The 16,626-nt window shown below is 44.6% G+C and overlaps 1 protein-coding gene across 1 annotated transcript in view; it reads left to right on the top strand.

Annotated features, from left to right (window-relative positions):
- The window catches only part of DHTKD1 (dehydrogenase E1 and transketolase domain containing 1), a 104,316-nt gene that overhangs the window by 50,603 nt on the left and 37,087 nt on the right, over positions 1–16,626 (top strand). Inside the window, exon 6 of the mRNA XM_063448223.1 lies at positions 13,411–13,582. Coding sequence (XP_063304293.1) covers positions 13,411–13,582 — 172 coding nt within the window. The remainder of the gene's footprint in view (positions 1–13,410; positions 13,583–16,626) is intronic.

The raw sequence follows: 16,626 nt of genomic DNA, 5'->3' as shown, positions 1-16,626 counted from the left end.
AGCTCTTGCGGTGTCATCGAGGAGCGTTTCACGAATAGAGTTCCTTAATTTCTGTAACGCCTGCAAGTTGGTTGGTGTAGGGTCCAACTTGTGCCGTTGCTCCGCTGTTCTTAAGGCCTCTAACAGAGATGACAGCAATTGTGATTTTCAGCGTTTTTTAAATGTCGCTTCTATAATCGGTATACCCCTAATGACCGTCTTATGTGCCGCCCATGCTATAGCTTTCAAAAAACCCCGATTCTCCTCTCATTATTAACACGTAAATCACACTTAAAGGAATACTTTTGGGATTGTGATGTAATTCCAGTAAAATACAAGTTTAGCAGGCTAAGATTGCCACAAGGCATATGTATGTATATGTGTTTGTAGTATCAGTTAGTTAATTACACGTAGCTAAGATACTGTTATCACTGTACTGACCAGGTGCAGGAATGTAAGAACTGGAATTACGCGTCCCTCTCCTTTGTATCAGATGAGCCACGTGGTTAGACCGGATGGATGAGTTTAGACTCTATTTATTAAATAGGTTAAGGGTATGTGTGGGTGTAGTTAATTGTGGGAGGAGCTACAGTGCTATATAAGGAATGTACTCTATGTATTCAGTACTCAGACTTTGCTGTATTTTGGTGACGCTAGTCCCTCTGAGTCCCGATCGGTGATCCAATAAAGAATCTCTTCCTTCCTGAAGAAACCTGTGTCCATCTCTCTGTGCTTGGCTTCCGTCAGTTTCTCCGGTATCATTTGGTGCATTGGCCGGGAAGCTCATCGTTCAACGGTAGCTGAGAGGCAGAGGCGTGAGACGGTCTATCTTTGCCCACGTTCTCTACGGCTGCACCCCTGAACTTCTGCGTGGACCTCCCTTCGTCTCGGCGCCACTGGTCTGTTGTCCAGGAGATCATCGGCCTCTACGTGAGAAGTGCTGGGGTGTCCCCGTCGATGAGTGTGAACTCAGGTTCAGGAACGAGGAGGTAAGATAACTGCTGTTTTAGACGGCAGGACCCGCTAGGGGTATACCGATTGTGCGGTAGGCCCAAAGGGGTTTTTGAATCTGTGTATCTGCCCCCTCTGTCGGAGGGAAGGAGCGAAGGCGCACCGCTCGATCGAACGCTCTTTAGTCAGACCGTTTGATTTGGTTAGTCAGGCGGGGTCCTGGTGTAAATAGCCCTAGCCGGACACCGGTGTCTTGTCTAGACTAGCATTCTAGGGTGTATATTACGTTCGCTAGGTCGGAGGGACCGGGAGACTAAGCGGCGCCTGTGTAAATTCGGTTCGCTAGTTCTCATCCTATCTGGGCTAAGTGGGAAGGCGTGTAAATTTGGAACCCACTAGACTTTTGATAGTGCGACTAAGAGGCGCCTGTGTAAATTCGGTTCTCTAGCTCGCTATATATGTGGTGATTGGGCAGTGTGGCTAACCAAAACGGGTGTATATAGTTTTAGGTAGTCCATTCAAGGTACTGGCCAATAGTTTAGTTGGGAATTGTAAATGTGTTAACGATTGTTTTAGTAAAGTGTATATCTTGTTAGATAGCGCGAGCTCAGCCGTCTAGCGAGAGTGTTAATAGTGTGTTGCTGTATTATAGTGCACGGTACCATAACCCTGTATATTTACTGACATTATATAATAAGTACTAATCATTGTCGTCCATTGCATGTTTAACACCATAACCACTAATAATTGTATTGTGACCTTAACTTGTGCTTTGACCTATGCTAACCGTACTGTAACCGCTATTTGTAAAAGACGATGTTACTGGGGTGTGTTATAGACGGGTAATTCGTATATAGAGAATTATAGCGTGGGTGACTGTATAGTTACGCCAAAGGGCATAATATTGATTATATAGTGACTGGTGTAACAGCTGTGTGTGTACGGGAATTCCCTGAGTGTTTATTGTTATTGTGTACGTTTCACTTGGTAACCGTACCACGTGGTGCTGTTGCCAGAGGAAACGGGTGTGACTGTTGAATAGTACGCGTGTATAGTATTCGTTGTCGACGACGTTCCATTGTTAAGTATGGGTGCGTCGCAGTCAACGATTCCGGATCCCTTAGGATGTATGGTTAAGAATTTTAAAAAGGGATTCAAAGTTTGTGATTTTGGGGTAAAGATGTCTCCTGTACGTTTGGTCACTTTGTGTACTAGGGAGTGGCCTACTTTGGTTGCGGCATGGCCGCCACGTGGCAGTTTGGATCCAACTCTGGTACAGCGCTTACACGTGGCTGTATCGGGTAGGCCTGAACTTTACGGCCAGTTTCCTTATATTGACTGTTGGAGACAGGCCGTAAATGACTCGCCAAAATGGCTCCAGACATGCCACGAGGAGCAGTGTCGCCTCATGGTAGCTAGGACTTGCTCGTCCACTAGGACTGGTGTTAGGCCCATTTTGGACACGCCCCCTGAGTCCGAGATCCCTTTGCCGCCCCCTTACTTTCCGTTAAGAAGAAGTGACGCAAACGCAGGAAGTCCTGCACCCCTCCCCTCATTACCCTCATCCACTTCCGCTTCCTCCTCCAGTACAGGATCCACCCCCCCTCGTACTAAATCTCCCCTTCCGGAACCAGAATCCACCCCCATTAGAAACGAATATCCTGATTTGGCGCCACTTCAGACTTCCGGTCAAGCTTCATCTAGCTCGGCTCGAAGTGTTTTATTTACGACCTTTTCCCAAAACCGACCTCCCACATCCCCATACCCTATCTCTCCCCGACCGGAACCCATGACTGACGCCTCTCTACGTAGCCCCATCCAAACCCGACAGTTGACTGGTGCCCAACAATTAAAGCACTATCAGATGCCTCTTCGTCTGAATCCCGGGTCAGCTTATATCGATGCCGCAGGTCAAATGGCACACGCTGACCCAGTCTTCGTATATGTCCCATTTACCACAACCGATCTTTTAAACTGGAAGACCCATAATTCCTCGTATACTGAGAAACCACAAGCTATGACTGATCTGTTCACCTCAATAGTACAGACGCATAATCCGACATGGGCTGATTGCCAGCAGTTACTAATGACTTTATTTAACAATGAGGAAAGGACAAGAATAAATCAAGCAGCCATTAAAGCATTAGAGGATAGAGCCCGTGCTTTGAACCAAGCCAATCCAGCAGCATGGGCCGCGACACACTATCCCAACACCGATCCCGATTGGAACGTAAATGGTGCTGATATGGTTCAACTCAGAGCCTATAGAGACGCTATAATTGCTGGCATGAAAGCCGGAGGAAAGAAAGCCATTAACATGTCGAAGACAGTTGAGGTGATCCAGAAAAGCGATGAAGCGCCCAGTGTCTTTTATGACCGATTATTGGAGGCATACCGCTTGTATACCCCCTTTAATCCGGAAGACGCAGACAATTCCCGAATGGTTAACTCCGCCTTTGTCAGCCAAGCATACGGAGATATTAAGCGCAAGCTACAAAAGTTAGAAGGGTTTGCAGGTATGTCCATCACCCAACTAATGGAGGTAGCAAATAAGGTCTATATGAACAGGGATACAGAAAGTAAGAAAGAGGAAGAGCGCAAGATGCGTAAAAAGGCTGATATGCTAGCGGTAGCGATCGCAGGCGTAGATAAACGGGGCCCAGATAGAGGCAATAATAGATGGAGTAGGGAGCCTTTGAGTAGGGATCAATGCGCGTATTGCAAGGAAGAAGGGCATTGGAGGAACGAATGTCCGCAAAGAGAGCAGTACGAGAGAGACCAACCCAGGGCAGGCTACGGAAACTTTAGAGGTAGAGCGAGAGGTAGAGGAGGCCCCGGAGGGAGTAATGGTTATAGAGGGAGTAATGGGAACAGAGGAAGTGTTAGGGAAGACAGGTATATTCCAGCAGCGCAAAGGTCCCGCGATAGAGAAGGTAGGGACTTTGTAGGATTGGCTGACACTGTCATGGAGGACTATTGATACCGACCGGGCTCCATCCCCCTTGGTCGAGCGGAGCCTATGGTCGATGTATCAATAGGGGGGAAAAGGAGTGCGTTCATGATCGACACTGGTGCTGAACATTCAGTGGTGACTAATCTAGTTGCTCCTCCATCTGGAAGGACTATTACTGTGATAGGAGCAACTGGAAGAAGTGCTGAAAAACCGGTTCTTAAAAGTCGACTCTGTACATTGGGAGGCCACGTAGTAAAACACCAATTCCTTTATATGCCTGAATGTCCAGTCCAATTGCTGGGACGTGATATGCTATCAAAATTACAAGCGCAGATTACGTTCCTACCAAATGGAACAACATCCTTAAAGTTTAATGGACCTTCAGGTATTATGACTTTATCCGTACCAAAGGAAGAAGAGTGGCGACTTTATACAGTGTTGACTAGCCAAAACCCTAGGAGTGATGAGACATTGTTTAATATACCAGGAGTTTGGGCAGAGAACAACCCACCAGGACTGGCCCGCAATATTCCACCAATAAAAATTGAACTGAAACATGGGGTTTATCCAGTGAGCCTAAGACAATATCACATTCCGCAGAAGGCTAAGAAGAACATCCAATCCTATCTGGATAAGTTCATACGGTATGGTATCCTAAAATTCTGTACTTCCCCCTGGAACACCCCATTGCTGCCTGTTCAAAAGCCCGGTACAGATGAGTATCGACCTGTACAGGACTTAAGAGCAGTCAATGATGCGGTTGTTAGCATACATCCAGTTGTACCCAATCCATATAACCTGCTTGCTTTAATTCCGGGCGGGGCTACTTACTTCACAGTCTTAGATCTCAAAGATGCCTTCTTTTGCCTCCGAATTGCCGCAGAAAGCCAATGTATTTTCGCTTTCCAATGGGAGAACGCTGTAACGGGCTCAAAACGCCAAATGACTTGGACAAGACTGCCCCAAGGGTTTAAAAATTCACCTACCCTATTTGGTTCAGCTCTAAGTCAAGATCTACTGGATTTCGAGTCTATCCCAGGAGAATGTGTATTGTTACAATATGTAGATGACTTGTTGATAGCAGCAGTTACAAAAGAAAAATGTCAGCAAGCAACGCACGATCTACTACATATTCTCTGGAAGGCAGGATACAAGGTGTCCAGGAAGAAGGCTCAGTTGTGTTTGCCAACTGTCAAGTATCTGGGATTCCATATCTCTGAAGGTCAAAGGATTATGGGGCCAGAGAGAAAAGAAGCTGTCTGCCAAATACCAATACCCAAGAATAGAAGACAAGTGCGAGAATTCTTGGGGGCAGCAGGCTTCTGTAGGATATGGATTCCCAGCTATGCGATACTGGCAAAACCTCTGTACGCAGCCATCAAAGGTACAGAGCACGACCCCTTCTTATGGACCCAAGAACAGCAAACGGCATTTGAAGATGTGAAGAAGGCTTTGATGAGTGCCCCAGCATTAGGTCTACCTGATCACACACGACCATTCTACTTATATGTACACGAGCAAAGAAGAATGGCTGTGGGAGTATTGACACAGTACTTGGGATCATGGCAAAGACCTGTTGCCTACATGTCTAAGCAACTGGATGCAGTGGCCAGCGGACTTCCACCTTGTCTAAGAGCAGTAGCTGCAGCCGCCCTGCTAGTAGCTGAAGCCGATAAACTCACTCTGGGTCAAGAACTTTATGTACGAGTCCCACATGCAGTACAGACGTTGTTGGATTACAAAGGAAATCATTGGTTTAGTAACAGCCGTATGACCAAGTATCAAGCAATGTTGTGTGAAAACCCAAGAGTGCATTTAGAGACTGTAAACACCTTAAATCCAGCTACCCTTTTGCCGCAACCTACTGAAAGTCAACATGATTGTTTGGAAGTAATGGATGAAGTATTTTCAAGTAGACCAGATCTTCGTGATTTTCCCATCCAGAACCCCGATGTTCAATATTACACCGACGGCAGTAGTTATGTGAAAGAAGGGATCCGCTATGCAGGATATGCAGTGACAACAATAGACAAGGTGATAGAAGCTCGGCCACTGGCGAAAGGAACATCAGCACAAAAGGCAGAATTGATAGCACTAACACGAGCGTTACAATTGGCTGAAGGTTTAAGAGTAAATATCTATACGGACTCTAAGTATGCGTTTTTAACCACTCATGCCCACGGAGCTTTGTATAAAGAAAGAGGACTACTGAATTCAGAAGGCAAAGAAATCAAATACGCAGCTGAAATCCTACAACTATTGGAAGCAGTGTGGGAGCCGAAAGAAGTCGGTATCATACATTGTCGAGCGCATCTGAGAGGAGATGGTGATGTAACCAAGGGAAATCGGATGGCAGATAGTGCAGCTAAGCGTGCTGCTGAATCAGGAAGACAGGAGTATGTGGGGCATATAGCTGCTCTTATACCAACTCCACTGTCCCAATGGACTCCAGTTTATACAGCTCAAGAAGAGGAGTGGTTAAAGACTGAACCGGGAAAGTATTTGGAGAACAAGTGGTATCAGCTAGAAGATGGAAGAATAGTCATACCAGCATCACTAGCGGTAGAAATTGTCCAAAATTATCACAACGGGACACATTCTGGGAGAGACAGTACTGAAGAATCTCTCAGGAAACATTTCTACATACCAAGATTGTCCAACTTGACTCAGGCCATTGTACGCAGATGTGTAACGTGTGCTAAGAATAATGCAAGACAAGGACCAGTAAAGCCACCAGGAGTCCAGTTTATGGGGGGACTCCCCATGTCCGATCTACAAATAGACTTTACAGTAATGCCTAAATCGGGTGGACATCGTTACCTGTTGGTAATTGTGTGCACCTATTCAGGCTGGGTAGAAGCATGTCCTACTCGTACAGAGAAAGCAGGAGAAGTTGTAAGATTCCTGCTACGAGAAATAATACCCCGATATGGACTACCCTGTTCTATAGGATCGGACAATGGTCCAGCTTTTGTTCATCAGTGCCTACAACAACTGACTCATATGCTTGGTATAAAGTGGAGGCTTCATACTGCATATAGACCCCAGAGTTCTGGTAAGGTAGAGAGAATGAATAGAACTATAAAGAACCAGTTGGCTAAAATGTGTCAGGAAACCCAACTTAAGTGGAACGTTCTCTTACCCATAGCTTTATTGCGAATCCGCAGTACCCCTACCAGAAGGATGGGCCTCTCTCCTTTTGAAATCATGTATGGGCGACCACCTCCCGTACTTGGTAACTTAAGGGGGGACTTGAGTCAGTTGGGAGAAGGAATTACCCGGCAGCAGGTTGTAGAGTTGGGTAAGACTATGGAGGAGGTACAGAAATGGGTACAAGATAGATTACCTGTGAATATTTATCCCCCTGTTCATAGTTATCATCCAGGAGACCAAGTGTGGATTAAAGAGTGGAATAATGTACCGTTAGGGCCCAAGTGGAGAGGTCCTTATGTTGTTCTTTTGTCTACCCCTACAGCGATAAAAGTAGCCGAAGTAACTCCGTGGATACATCACTCCAGGGTTAAACCAGCAGCAGTCGATTCTTGGCAAATTACAGCAGATCCAGAGAATCCCTGCAAGATCCGGTTGAAACGCACTACTCAGTCGGAGTAACGAGGAATTATTGTGGATTACAAATTTTATTGTTACAGGTGTGAGTGAGAAGGCCATAATAAAGCCTGTCCGCTTACCAACACATAGTGTATAAGCCAGGAAAGTCTCGAAGGGACACCTGTGAAGACGAGCAGAACTCCATTCCCTGCAGCCCTCACATCCTGGAAGCTGAGGTTCCATCGCACGGACGAAGACTGAGGATGACGGCGAAAGATGTGCTTTTGATTGTGTTTATTTATATGTGTTTTTATATTCAGGAAGGTAGAGGTACCGACACTCCTAGCTGTGAGGTATGCATTAAGACTACGAGAACAGGTAACCATATTTCCCAAACCCTAATTTGGCATTCACAATACGAATGTAAAGGAGAGGTATCAAGATGTAGATACCTAAATATAGACTATAGTGTGTGCCATTTAGGAGTAGGAGAACCTAAGTGCTTCAGTCCAGAGTATCAACCTCGTACAATTTGGTTGACTCTCAGGAATGGAGATCCTCAGGGGACCCTAATTAATAAGACGGTGTTAGAATCCGTACATTCTTCGGGTGTTCTGCTATTTGATGCATGTAAGGCGATATCAAGTGGTAGAAAACCGTGGAATGTATGTGGGGATCTTAGATGGGAGAGGACGTATGGGTCTAATGATAAATATATTTGTCCCAGTAGTAAAAATAAATATGTGAGTCCTAGATGCCCAAATAAAGACTATAACTTTTGTCCATATTGGTCTTGTGTGGGGTGGGCGACTTGGGGACAGACAGTAGATAAAGACATGATAGTGACTAAGTTGCCGACTAGCCCTTATTGTAAGTCTATGGAATGCAACCCAGTCCATATACTTATTAATAACCCCGACAAGTTCCTAGATAAGTATGGAAATTTATTTGGGTTTCAGATATACGGGACGGGTTTAGATCCTGGGACATTATTGTTTATAGGAATAGAGACTGATACGGTATCCTCCCAGACTCATCAAGTATACCATTCCTTTTATGAAGAGATGAGTATAGATAATAAGATCCCCCATAACGCTAAAAACCTGTTCATAGACCTAGCTGAAAGTATTGCCGGTAGTCTTAATGTTACCAACTGCTATGTGTGTGGAGGTACTAACATGGGAGACCAATGGCCTTGGGAAGCAAAGGAGGTAATGTCCGGTTCTGAGGCAGTTGACCAACTAATATCTACACAAGCCGATTATCATTTGAGTGTTAGAGGTAAATCTGAGTGGAGATTAAAGACCTCCATCATAGGTTATGTTTGCATAGCAAGGAAAGGAATAATGTATAATACTTCTGTAGGAGAATTAACTTGTCTAGGGCAAAAAGCTTATGATGATGATACTAAAAATACAACTTGGTGGTCGGCTTCAAATGTCTCAGAACCATCTAACCCGTTTGCTAGATATGCCAGTTTAAAGGATGTGTGGTTTGATTTATCCATCACATCTACCTGGAGAGCCCCAGCAAATTTGTACTGGATCTGTGGTAAGAAAGCCTATTCGGAGTTGCCACAGGACTGGGAAGGGGCATGTGTGTTGGGTATGCTCAAACCATCCTTCTTCTTGTTACCGATTGAAACAGGTGAGACTTTAGGTGTTAAAGTGTATGATGTGAATCATAGGAAGAAAAGGGGACCCCTAGAGATAGGTACCTGGGAAGATAATGAATGGCCTCCCCAGCGTATCATAGATTATTATGGGCCAGCCACGTGGGCAGAAGATGGTACCTTTGGTTATAGAACCCCTATTTATATGCTCAACCGTATTATAAGATTACAGGCGGTGGTTGAGATTATTACTAATGAGACCTCACAAGCACTCAATCTTCTAGCGAAGCATAATACCAGGATGAGGACAGCAGTGTACCAAAATAGATTAGCCTTGGATTACCTTTTGGCAGTAGAGGGAGGTGTATGTGGGAAGTTTAACCTGAGCAATTGCTGTCTTCAAATAGATGACGAAGGGCAAGCAATAGCTGAGCTTACTAGCCATATGGTTAAACTAGTGCATGTGCCTACTCAGGTATGGAAAGGGTACAATCCAAGTAGTTGGTTTGGTAGCTGGTATGAGTGGTTTGGAGGGCTTAAGGCAGTGGTAGGTGGAGTCCTACTGATTTTACTGTTGTGTCTACTCCTACCGTGTCTTATACCCTTAGTAGTTAGGTCTGTGCAAAGCCTGATAGGAAGTATAGCAGAGAGGAAGGCTGCTGCACAGATAATGGCGATATATAAGTATAAGGCTCTAGATCAAGGAGAACCAATGCAGGAAGATGAGTGTTAAAAGATTCACATCATAAGATAAGTCTGGTCTGGTTCATGGTAACCTGAGGTATATGCAAACCAAGGTTAAGTGATGCCTCAAGTAATTGTGAAATATCAGAGGCATCAAAGGGGGGAATGTGATGTAATTCCAGTAAAATACAAGTTTAGCAGGCTAAGATTGCCACAAGGCATATGTATGTATATGTGTTTGTAGTATCAGTTAGTTAATTACACGTAGCTAAGATACTGTTATCACTGTACTGACCAGGTGCAGGAATGTAAGAACTGGAATTACGCGTCCCTCTCCTTTGTATCAGATGAGCCACGTGGTTAGACCGGATGGATGAGTTTAGACTCTATTTATTAAATAGGTTAAGGGTATGTGTGGGTGTAGTTAATTGTGGGAGGAGCTACAGTGCTATATAAGGAATGTACTCTATGTATTCAGTACTCAGACTTTGCTGTATTTTGGTGACGCTAGTCCCTCTGAGTCCCGATCGGTGATCCAATAAAGAATCTCTTCCTTCCTGAAGAAACCTGTGTCCATCTCTCTGTGCTTGGCTTCCGTCAGTTTCTCCGGTATCAGGATCCCAGACCACTTCACCCTCCCCCCCCCCCCTCACTTTATCTCTGCAAGTGAAATATTGCTCTTCTATAGAACGCAGGTGTTTTTATTGTAGGGTTTATTCCACTAGTGGCTGTCACTTTTTTTATTTTTTATTTTGTTTTACAGCTGGAGGCAGGGCCGGACTGGGAAAAAAATTAGGCCCGGGCATTTTTCAATCAGAGCGGCCCCCTAAGAAGGGGGCGGGGCCAGAGAGGGTGTGTTTTGTCATCACTAATGACAAGCACGCCCCCTCTCAAAGTGAGCATGTTAGTTCAATGCGCAGAGCCCCGCTGAAGAGCTCTGGCATTAGAAAAAGGCCCTGTATTTGTTCTGCGCAGCGCAAGCAAATTTAATAACATGCCTGCGCTGTGTTTGCTTTTAAATTGTCTCTGGTGTCTCCACAAGTGGGATACCAGAGGACAAAAGGGCCAGGAAAGTGCATGGTGCATATGTTTGGAGCCTTCTTGTGGGATTGCGTGTGTGTAGAGTGTGGTGTGGTATTGTGTAAATAGGTCAATTTCATTTGTGTTTGTGGTGTAATATGTGTGGCTAGGGGCTGTAGAGAGTGTGTGCATACGGGTTGTAGTGTGTGTGTATAGGTGACGTAGTGTGTGTAGGGGTTGTAGAGAGGGTGTGTTTAGAGAATGTTGTATGTGTTTGCTGACAAGGAATGTAGTGTGTGTGTGTAGGAAATCTACTGTGTATAGGACCCAGAGTGTGTATAGGAGATTGTGTGTGTGTGTGTGTGTGTGTGTGTGTGTGTGTATAGAGGATTACGAGTGCATATAGGGTAAGGGATCTAGCGTGTATCTGGAGCGTAATGTGTGTAGTGGTGCAGTGTGAGGGGTGCTGTAGTGTGTGTGTGTATATAATATATATATATATTTGGACGTATTGTATGTCTGAGGGGCGCAGTGTGTGTATGTATGTAAGAGGGGTGCTGTGTGTGAGGGTGTTTTTATGTTGCATCACATTCTAGGTTTCTAATTTTCTTTGTCTGTTAACTCACTGAGAGTTATTTTATATATATATATATATATATATTTATATGTATGTGTGGGAGTGTGCTGTATATGTGTGAGCGAGGGTGCTGTGTGTGTGTCTGAGGGTGCTGTGTGTGTGTCTGAGGGTGCTGTGTGTGTGTCTGAGGGTGCTGTGTGTGTGTCTGAGGGTGCTGTGTGTGTGTCTGAGGGTGCTGTGTGTGTGTCTGAGGGTGCTGTGTGTGTTTGGATGCCGTGTGTGTCTGAGGATGCCGTGTGTGTCTGAGGATGCCGTGTGTGTCTGAGGATGCCGTGTGTGTGTGTGTGTGTGTCTGGGGGTGCTGTGTGTGTCTGGGGGTGCTGTGTGTGTCTGGGGGTGCTGTGTGTGTCTGGGGGTGCTGTGTGTGTCTGGGGGTGCTGTGTGTGTCTGGGGTGCTGTGTGTGTCTGGGGGTGCTGTGTGTGTCTGAGGGTGCTGTGTGTGTCTGAGGGTGCTGTGTGTGTCTGAGGGTGCTGTGTGTGTCTGAGGGTGCTGTGTGTGTCTGAGGGTGCTGTGTGTGTCTGGGGGTGCTGTGTGTGTCTAGGGGTGCTGTGTGTGTCTGGGGGTGCTGTGTGTGTCTGGGGGTGCTGTGTGTGTCTGGGTGCTGTGTGTGTCTGGGGGTGCTGTGTGTGTGTGAGTGTGAATGTATATTTTATTTAAATTGAAATATTTTTTTTTATTAATACAAAAAAAAAAAGTTATATCCGTTCTGCCTGGGGGGGTGGGGGTGCCGTGCTGCCATTCTTCCCTGGTGGTCCAGTGGTGAGAGTGAACTTTAGCCTGTAGGCTAGAGTTCACTCTCGCGAGATCTGAGCGTTGCCGCGGTAACCTGGTAACGCGGTTGCCTGGCTGGAGGCCAGTAACCTAAACGATTACCAGGGCACTATAGTGTTGGAAATGCATATTTGTATTTCTGACGCTATAGTGTTCCTTTTAATGTCGTGTTAGATATACATATAGGATGTTTGAAAGTGAATATTCTCTAAATAAAACTATATATTATGAACAGGGGCATGTAAACAAAGCTGTTTAAATTTGGTGGAACAAACAAATAGTGCAAATTCTAGGTTTTGTTTTGGTTCAAAAACATGGGCAGTTGCCTCCTTCCTTAAGAGGTTATACATAGGCATGCGCACGCCTGCAGCACGCCTATGGATCTCAGGATCTCCCCTGTCGGCTCATGCAGAGCCGGTACTATCAGAGAGCCGGCTCTGCTTTAAGCCTCCATGGGCCGGTGGGGAGATCAAAGATTTCCCTCACCAGCCCACAGCAGCATGTAGGGAGGCAAGAGAGGACCCGGGAAGCTCTAGCCAGCAGCTCCACCGGGTTCCTCAGCAGCACGGTCCCCCCTCCCTACATAAGGGAAGAAGGAAGGGGGGATATTAACTAATCACACACAGCACCCACACAACAGCCTCACACACACAGCAACCTCACAAACACAAACACCCTTACACACACACACCGCACCCTTACACACACAGCACCTTTACACACACATTTCCTGTGTCCTGAGGAAAGTTCATAAATATGAACTGAAACGTTGACTGTATTGGAATAAACTGTTTTTTGTTTTTTCCACAAGTCCCTGTGCTGGCTTTTTTCATCGGTCTGTATACTGTGCAGCTGAGCACCGGGCAAGACACAAAAGGAAGGCTGGAGTGCAGAACCTCTGTGAATTGTATGTGTGTGTGTGTGTGTATGTATGTGTGTGTGATTATATATATATATATATATATATATATATATATATATATATATATATATATATATATATATATATATACATATATATACATACACGCGGCGTGTTTGTGCTTTAGGGTGCACACCCTAATGCAATAGGCTGCGCACGCCTATGAGGTTATATAAAACATAGCAAAAATTCAGGATAGTGAGCACTTAAGTTTTTCGAATACAAAGCATTAAATTACAGCTTGCATTGCTTGAGATAAACAACAACCATTTTGTACTCCTCTCATTCATTCATTCATTGTTATTTTTTTTTTTTTTTTTATTGTTTTTAGGTACACGGTGATGCTTCATTTTCTGGTCAGGGGATTGTTCCGGAAACATTTACTCTTTCCAATCTTCCACATTACCGAATTGGTGGCAGTATTCATCTGATCGTTAATAATCAACTAGGTTATACTACCCCTTCTGATCGTGGAAGATCCTCTTTATACAGCAGTGATGTTGGTAAGTGCCAGTGGATTTTGAAGGTTAGAATATTTTTTAAGAGTTTGTATGAAAGCTACAAATAAGATCAGTGGATACCTGTCTTTGTAAGTTAGTGCTTAATCGTCACGCAGGGGTTCCAAATTAATTTTTGACATAGTGTTTCAACATCGTGGAACCCTCCCCACCTCCGGAAGAAAAGAAAGAAAAATTGCGCAGTTTTTTGTGTGTGTATCTGTGCTTGTATGTGCTGGTGTGTAGATCTGTGTTTGTATGTGCCGGTGTGCAGATCTGTGTTTCCATGTGCCAGTGTGTGTATCTGTGTGTGTATGTGTGTGTATATGTATTTGACACACAGATACACACACACACACACACGCGCACATAGTGGCACACAGACACACACATCTTGACTAACAAATACACACACTCAGATACACACATTGACGTATACACACACTTGCACGGACAGATACACACTCAGATACACACATTGACACATACACAGTGTCCTACACACACAAACCTGGACACACAGATACTCACACTGACACACTCAGACATACTCACACTGACCCTGTCAGCCAATCTCCCTACCTAGTGTTTACCCCTTCCCATCCATCCCCTGTTAATCAACCTCCCCGAGAGAGAGACACAGACCGACAGATATATAGATGGACCGATGCACAGAGAAAGAGAGATTCTGAGATAGATAGATATGTATATGCCACGGTGCTTTTTCAGCCAAATTAACATAAATCTTCATGAAGAAAGGCACTTGCTGGGCTTTTTGAAGAAAATGAGTCGTCGATGTTTCAGTCCATCATAGGATATCCTGATGAAAGTCCTATGATGGACTGAAACGTTGATTTTCTGTAACCTGTGTGTTATCAATAAAGACTAATACTTTTCTTCAAAAAGCCCAGCGTGTGCCTTTCTTCATGGAGAAGATATATATATATTATTTGTGGTCAGGACATAAAGCTGTAGAATTAGTAACATAAAACAAACAGTGCATGGAAAAAGTCAGTTGTGGTGTGCCATAACTGACGAGGTAGTAGGCCTGGAATAAAAGAGGGCCTACTTTATGAGGTGGGAGAAATCACCAGACCTAAGACGGTACTGAGGAAAGGGCTGGTGCTCCTTAAGAAGGGGAACCAAGCCCCTCCCACAACTTCAGGCCCTGCCGTCCATTTGTGGTCAGGACATAAAGCCGTAGAATTAGTAACATAAAACAAACAGTGCATGGAAAAAGTCAGTTGTGGTGTGCCGTAACTGACGAGGTAGTAGGCCTGAAATAAAAGATGGCAAAAAGATGTAACCAGTCTATTCAGCCTACAATATAACATAGCATATTACATAATCATATTTTTAAAGGCCAGGCGCACCTCTTGCACCGGCTGAGATATGTGTCTGATGTAAGCCGTGGATTTCCATCGGCCTAATATCTTAATGATATGAGCCGGGATATTTCTTTTAGAAGTGGTAGTAGCTGCTCCTATTCTAAAGGAATGACCTGAATATTCGGCTGGGTTCAAGCCGAACCGGACTAACAACATCCTTACATAGAGCATGAATTTGCTCGTAGTGAGCGTATTCCCATATAAGGCTAGCAGTGGTTGGGTTGGAGCTGAAGGAAAGGAGGAGAGTTATTGATTGAACACTTCCACGGGGCACCACCTATTACCAGTGGGGTAGTAGGTGATAGTGACCATCTGACCCTTGGCACTTGTCTTCATATGGTGAAGGGACAGTAAATAGTGATCGTGTGCTCTTACTAGGTTTGACCTTGTGATAACGTTTGGGGTGCAGTAGTTAGAGGTGGTAAATTCCTTGGGCCGAAGGAAACCGTTAAAAGCTAAATAAATGGCTGTCTTAATGACCTGATTAGTGTGAACTTCGAATGGTGAGGTGTCTAACAGGTTTGACAGTGACTGGAACAGGAGGAGATCGTGGATGGGTAATCTGGAAGGTGTGACAGAAGATGACAGAAAGCGTTGTTTATTAGGCCAAGAAGTGAGGATGTGATGTTGAATACCAGTGATGTATAACTTAATTGTGTTGTATGATAGTGTTAAGTGAAGGTGGCAAAAGGAAATGAACGCAATCATTGTTTCCATGGAAAATGGGTCTGTGATCTTAAAGTCAAGCAGAAATTTATTGAAGATATGAAAGGCCTTGCCGTATGCCTTCCTGGTGTTCACCGAAAGACCCATCTCAGAGAGTTGCTGCCCGTAAGTTAGTAGTCCCTTTAGTCCCAAACCATCTCCTGCCACAGTGGCGCTGAAGTTGGTATCAGGGTAGCTGTTGGTAGTGCCGCCCGGAACTCCTGAAATCGAGACAGTGATAAATGATCAGCAGCGATATTCAGAACCCCGGGAACATGTAGGCACGTTAAGAAGAAACTGTGTTTTGCAGCTAGCCATGTGAGAGTCCTCATAAATCGCATGATGGCCAGGGAAGTAGAACGTCCCTTGTTTACAATATGGCATGTTGCCATGTTGTCTGAGAAGCAACGCGCCGTATTCCCTGACCAGCAAGCACCCCATTTGACTGCTGCTGCCACTATCGGGCAGTAGGCACTATGTTTTTAACCCATTCAGTCCTGCGGGAGTGGTCGCTCCGAGGGAGGGGGGGGACCTAATAACCCTATAGTGCCCCGAAAACGGCTTTGATTCCTGGCACTATAGGATCCCTTTAAGTTGCTTACAGCAGAGCTATATGTACCTTAAAAATGTGTTTAGCATAATGTACAGGTGTATTACTGGACTGAAACGGAAAATACTGCAGTTTGAGAGAAGCAGAAAGGTTGGGTTCTTTGGAAATGTAGTTTTGAGTAATTTGATAATAACTAATTTAACTTGGCCAACTCATTGTATCTTGCTAGTTGCCACCTGCAGTGTGTTTTTTTTATTTTTTATACCACCACAATGAGTTTTTATGTTTTATTTAATTTTAAAAAATTTTTAAATTCTTTATTTTTGTGTGTAGAACATCAAACAAGCACACATATGCATTTCATGGCAATATAGGGTGTATATATTGCATGATATATATTATTTTAG

Source organism: Pelobates fuscus, chromosome 3, assembly GCF_036172605.1.
Source record: "Pelobates fuscus isolate aPelFus1 chromosome 3, aPelFus1.pri, whole genome shotgun sequence".
Lineage (NCBI taxonomy): Eukaryota > Metazoa > Chordata > Amphibia > Anura > Pelobatidae > Pelobates > Pelobates fuscus.
The sequence above is the reverse complement of the archived record's forward strand: the minus strand, read 5'-3'. Positions and strand labels throughout refer to the sequence as shown.